The sequence below is a fragment of the Poromitra crassiceps genome, assembly GCF_964638095.1.
Source record: "Poromitra crassiceps genome assembly, chromosome: 27".
NCBI classification, from domain to species: domain Eukaryota; kingdom Metazoa; phylum Chordata; class Actinopteri; order Beryciformes; family Melamphaidae; genus Poromitra; species Poromitra crassiceps.
In genome coordinates this window covers 1288531-1295000 of record NC_139650.1, presented here as the reverse complement: position 1 = coordinate 1295000, position 6470 = coordinate 1288531, and the positions used below count along the sequence as shown (strand labels likewise).

The following is a 6470-nucleotide window of genomic DNA, read 5'->3' as shown; positions in this document are numbered from 1 at the left end:
ACCAGGGTGGAGGGTGTGGGCTATAAGAACCAGGGTGGAGGGTGTGGGCTATAAGAACCAGGGTGGAGGGTGTGGGCTATAAGAACCAGAGTGGAGGGAGCGTGGGCTATAAGAACCAGGGTGGAGGGCGTGGGCTATAAGAACCAGGGTGGAGAGCGTGGGCTGAGGGGCAGAGAGGGTCACACCGATATATCAGTTTGCCAACATAGCGGGCTGATATTGGCCTTCAAAGGGCCCATATTTTGTAAAACGGGTTTTCTGTCGCCTCTTTTCTTATGAAGGAGTTGGATGTACTATTTAAACATTGTGAAAGTATCAAAACACCATGATAGCCAACTAAATCCATGCAATCCTTATTAGAAAACTGAGCCTCTAAACGAGCTGTTTGGACGCCACAAAGATACGCTCATTATTATAAAAAGAAAATAATCATAAGCAAACAAAGTGTTTTTACCACGGTGCTGGACCAGCGGATCCTGCCGGGGTCATGAGATGTAAAAGTCAGGTCACTCACTCAGTCACTCAGTCACATTATGGACGTTTAGTGCGTGTTTAGTGGGAAATGGCCATAGCTCAGGATAGGAAGGTGATAGAGAGTCAGGAATCGAGGGGGGGGGGGGGGGGGGGGTAGGATTGGTAGCTATGGGGATATCATGGGTGTTGTTTGGGGGGGGAAGGGCTCAGAGAGCTGCTGGAAAATGAACATGTAAAAATGGATTCAGAGTGTTTTGGTGCATGATTCCACACAAACAGCTTAGGCCATGTTCACATTACAGGCAAATCTGATTTGCTGATAAAGTCATTAATCATCATTATCTTGATTGGTTTCCCAAATCTGAGTCCGCACTGCCACAAATCTGATTCTCAAGTCGGATCTGTGTGTCCAGACCTAAACAGCCTATCTGCATGGATTGCTATGGTAACAACGTGGGCGTCAGTAAATACATACGTTGGTGATGTGGTTTTCCTGCGCAGAAGCATTTGATGACGAGTTGCGAGTGACGTTCAAATCAGATTTGGTGGATCTGCGCGTCCGCACTCAAGTCAGTCACATCAGTCGAAAGCACATTTGAAGCAGATTGGAAACTACCTCCATATGTGGTTTGCGACAAGTGACACAAATCAGACTTGGAGCGTCCAGACTCATAAAACCAATCTGGATAAAGTCATTAATAGGTCACTAAAGTTCACAAATCAGATTTGGCCTCCTAGTCTGAACATGGCCTTAGAGTGGACCTGAAGACATACAATAAAATGCTGGAAGTGTAGTATATGTATTCAGTCTCTCTCCCTCCTCACCGATGCACCTGTTGTTCTGTTTGTTTCATGTAGTTTGTGTTGTCTTGTTATTTTCCCTGGGTTTTAGTTAATAAATGTTTATTTGATCTTTTCCTTTGGTGTGTAACTCCCCTCATCTGTTACTTCCTTGAGCCGGGATGTAACATTTTGAGGGGAGCCATACACCAACGTAAAAGTTAAAACAACACTTTATGAATGAAAACTAAGGGGAAATAACTCAACAACATACTACATTAAACAAACAGAAGAAAAGGTGCAATGGTGAGGATGGAGGGAGAGAGACTGAATGGTCTGAATGTCTTCTTAAGCCCAAGGAGTACACCGGGCCCAGGTGCACGCAATCAGCCTAATGACCCCAACACCTGGAACCCCCTCGAGGAGCCCTGGGGGTCCCGGGACCCCACTTTGAAAACCACTGCCCTAAAAAAAAACCCCCACTCTGAAACATAAGCATGAATGTTGATCTAGGTCGACTCTATGGCCTTCTGTTCATATCTCCCTCTCCATCTTCAGGTGAGGGCCAGCGCCATCGCTCAAGACGCCGATCAGAACTATGACTACGCCTCGAACAGCGTCATCCTCCATCTGGACGTGGGGGACGAGGTGTGCGTCCAGCTCGACGGGGGCAAAGTTCACGGCGGGAATACCAACAAATACAGCACGTTCTCTGGCTTTCTCATCTACCCTGACTGACAGTATACTCACATTCTTATAGTCTCTCTCTCTCTCTCTCTCTCTCTCTCACACACACACACACGCACGCACGCACGCACGCACGCACACACACACACACACACACACACACAAAGTGCTTGTTTTCCATCGTGATCAAGCAAAGAATTCCCTCTCTTTTCTGCATATATAATATGACATGCTTCCATTTTGTAATTTGTCATTTCCATGCCATTCAGTACACGATACATGTAATAATATGATTGCCAATAACAGTCCAATAAAGAGAATTTCTGTACAAATGAATATAATATTGTATATATTCCTAGTTAGCATTTACTTCTGATGCACACACCTGTGTCATCTTTATTCTGCATCATGTACAGTATGTGTAAGCATGGCTAAAGTACATGATGCACATCTGTTAGCGTGCACACACACACACACACACACACATGCACGCGCACGCACACACACACACACACACAGGCACTTGTACGCACACACTTTCAGACGCAGCAGACATTAACTGAATTTCTCCTATCTGTTGGGATAAGATGACCGTTTCAGGCAGCAGTGTGAATGGAGTGAAATTATCTCTGAATGAATTGACTGTAAATCAAAGTGTGTGTATCTGGCCACAGCCTCCTGCCTCGCTTCTTCGCTCGGAGATGGATTTTCAATACGGCCGTGCACGCCAAACGAGAAAAGTCATGAATATATTGATCGCAACTGATGATACACCTAACACTATGAACATAATCCAGCATGTTGTGTGTGTGTGTGTGTGTGTGTGCGTGTGTGCGTGTGTGTGTCTGCCTTGTCCATATGTTGGCCCTTCAGGTTGTGTTGACGCGTATGTCGGCTCGATGGAAAGTGTTATGTTGTTAGCCTCTGGCTCCAGCTAAGGGAGATGGAGGCATCAAGTCGGGATCAGTCCCTTAACACAAACAGTGTATGAATACGGTCCCTTAACACACACAGTATATCAATACGGTCCCTTAACGCACACAGTATATGAATACGGAGCTTTAGCTTTGAGATTTTCCCTGAGCCGAAGCTTATGACAGAACCTCATGTCCTCCTAACGAGCCCAGACATCTTATTTCGATGCCATCGTGGCTCTCTCCTCCCTCACTGTCCAGGCTCACACACACACAACAACAACTTCTGGCGGGAGATGTAGTTTGTATTTTTTTTTAAAGATCATAATAACGTTGATTTGCAGCGACGATATCCACGTAAAGATGTGTTTGCAGGTGACTGTGGCCATTCTGATGCTTTACCGTGCCATATGCCATGTATGTTTTCTGTGTACGTCTGTGTCTGTTTCGATTGATCAGAATTCCCCCCTTTTGAATCCGAGCTCACGGAGGTGCTGCTCCACACATGATGCCACAGCAGCAGTACAGTCTGTCTGGATGTCTCGTGAGAACGTTCCACATCAGCAGTCCATGTTGTGACTCGTGCAGATCCAGGTTCTGTGGTGTACGTGTGACCGAAACCCCCCCTGTGACAGTGACAGAATCAGACACGTGTCACTCTGTTTGTAATGTCAGACTTTGCATTCAGTGTCATTCCAAATATGTCTGTGTAACCAAATTGATTGTGGAAAAAGAATATTATAATGTTGTTGTTGTTTTTTTTACATGGTGGATATGCCTGGACAACAGGTGCAATGCAAAACTCATTTTGAACACATCTATTGTTGTCGCTGTAGTGCCATGCAAGAGGAGAGGATCAGTTAGCATATTGTTATAACGATACACTTCTCAATTAAGATGCGCGGCAGAGGTAGACCACCACACTACAGTCCCAACCAGCCATGTGGACCTCCACTGTGTGGCTTTGAAGCTTGATGATGATAAGACTTGGATGTGATCAACACATCATTACTGTGCTGTGACGGAACTGACATCCCAACACTGGCCTCTGAGCGGCTATATATAACCTCTGTGCCATTGATGTCATTGTACTTTGCAAGCTGAGCTGTGTGTATTTGTTATGTATGTATATGTATGTATGTATGTATGTATGTATGTATGTATGTATGTATGTATGTACAGTATGTATGTATGTAGGTATGCATGCATGCGTATGTAGGGATGTATAGTATGTACATATGATATCAGCATAAATTTACTCTTCCCTAGAAGACCATGAAACACAATAAAATAAATGGACAGGATTATGCTGCTGTCGCTGAGTTGCAGTAAAACCGGTGCCTTCTTTATTTTAATTATTACTTGATTACATATCTCAGGACTTCTGCTGTATTTGTTTCTAACTCCCAACTTACAGTATGATATAACCACATTCAGACCCCTTATGGGTATTCCAAGTGATATTCAGCTTATTCAAAATGTACACATATCTCCCAATGCTGCAACAGGTGAACAAAGACGAACGTGTGTCGGGCCATCATTTCTGATCCAGGTCTACTATCAACACTATGACATAAAGGTAATTGAATGTAAAACACCTTTGAGGAGAGTAATTTAAAAAAAAAGCTTATTTAGGAGAGTTGATCACTTTGCCAAATATTGATTGTGCTGTCTGAGATCATAAGCGTTACGTGGGTGAATCCTGTTTCAATCTTAAGACATGCAACTGTACTGTGTCTGCTGCTCACTCTGCCCCTCTGCACACCGCCCCACTCAAACTGCTCACTCTGCCCCTCTGCACACCGCCCCTCTGCACACCGCCCCACTCAAACTGCTCACTCTGCCCCTCTGCACACCGCCCCTCTGCACACCGCCCCACTCAAACTGCTCACTCTGCCCCTCTGCACACCGCCCCTCTGCACACCGCCCCACTCAAACTGCTCACTCTGCCCCTCTGCACACCGCCCCTCTGCACACCGCCCCACTCAAACTGCTCACTCTGCCCCTCTGCACACCGCCCCACTCTGCCCCTCTGCACACCGCCCCACTCAAACGGAAATACAGATCTCTCACCCAGAATAAAAACATGGAGATGGAACTTTAATTAAAGGTGAGAGGTAATATGTGACCCCCCCCCCCCCCCCCCCCCCCCTTTCGGCGCACACTGGGAGACTTGGGAGATGTTGAATGGGTGGGTGGAGGGTGGTGTCACCCCCCCCCCCCACACACACACATGCACATGCACACGCACACTCTGTCCCTGTGCTCTCTCTCCTAGCAGATTCCAGCGTTAAGTTAATTGGACAGGGAGAGAGGGCTGAGGAGGGAAGCATTCAGCCCCATTACCAGTCCCCCAGTGGAGGGCCGAGCCGAGAGGATCACAGACTCACAAATAGCAGGATTAAAATAATCAATAGGCTTCACTCTCTCCTTCAGCACAAACACGCACACTCACACTCATGCACACGCACACACGCACGCACGCACGCACGCACGCACACACACACACACACACCCACACACACACACACACACACACCCACCCACACACACACGCACGCACACTCACGCTCATGCACACGCACACACACACACACACCCACGCGGGCGTACGCACATGCACACAAGCATTACACACGTGTACAATCACACAAAAAGTCTCTAGGAATACAGTGGAATCCGCTTATAGTGATCACGGTTATAGTGATCAACCGCTTATATTGATCATAAAGCTTGGTCCTGAATCATTCCTATACACATGCTGTTTAAATAATTTGCTTATAGTGATCAATACTCCGCTTACACTGATCATTTTGGGCCTTGTACCACCTGAGAACAATGGAAGAAATGTTTAAAACTACAGTAATTTTATTCGTTTTTTTGTAACTTACAAACTGCCAAAAATGAGCCAATGAGATACAGCAGCATGTCTGTCTGTATATGGAGAGATCACAGCATCTCTGTCTGTGGAGAGATGGCGGCGTCAGTGTCTACGCGAGACAGCTGTGTTTGAAACATCTGGAGGCCTAACTTACTGTATGGATTTTTAAAGTCAATAACATTCCTTTACTTTATATGTTCTGTATTCATGTAATACATAGTCCTACATAAATGTCAGTTAGATGGTAATCTGCATGAGAAATAAAGAAAAAGAAAAACATCGGTTATAATGATCATCCGCTTATTGATCAATTTGACCCGTCCCAAGGTGATCACCATAAGAGGAGTGCACTGGAATACTGGAAACTAGACGTGCTCCCTGCAATCTGTACTTTCACACAAATTAGGCTGGGTGTAATTCAGACACACACACACACACACACACACACACACACACACACACGCATGCATGCGCGCGCATGCACACACGCACACACACACACACACACACACACCCATGCATGCACGGACGCACGCACGCACGCACGCACGCACACACACACACACACACACACACACACACACACACCTTCCCGTTAATTAAGGTTAACGGTATGCCTCTGATTAGATGAGGACTAGTTAAAAGGTCAGGGAGAAGAATCTGATACAGCTTGGTCTATAGCTTGGTATTTCTGTGTCTGTCTTTGTTGAGTTTCCCTTTTATGTGTCTGGAAT

The 6470-nt window shown here is 45.9% G+C and overlaps 1 protein-coding gene across 1 annotated transcript in view; it reads left to right on the top strand.

The window, feature by feature from the left end:
• c1ql4b (complement component 1, q subcomponent-like 4b) overlaps positions 1-1992 on the top strand; it is a gene marked incomplete at its 3' end in the record, with an annotated part of 18223 nt that extends 16231 nt beyond the window's left edge. Inside the window, exon 2 of the mRNA XM_083661823.1 lies at positions 1813-1992. Within this exon, the coding sequence (XP_083517949.1) occupies positions 1813-1992 (180 nt within the window). The remainder of the gene's footprint in view (positions 1-1812) is intronic.
• Positions 1993-6470: the final 4478 nt, after the last annotated feature.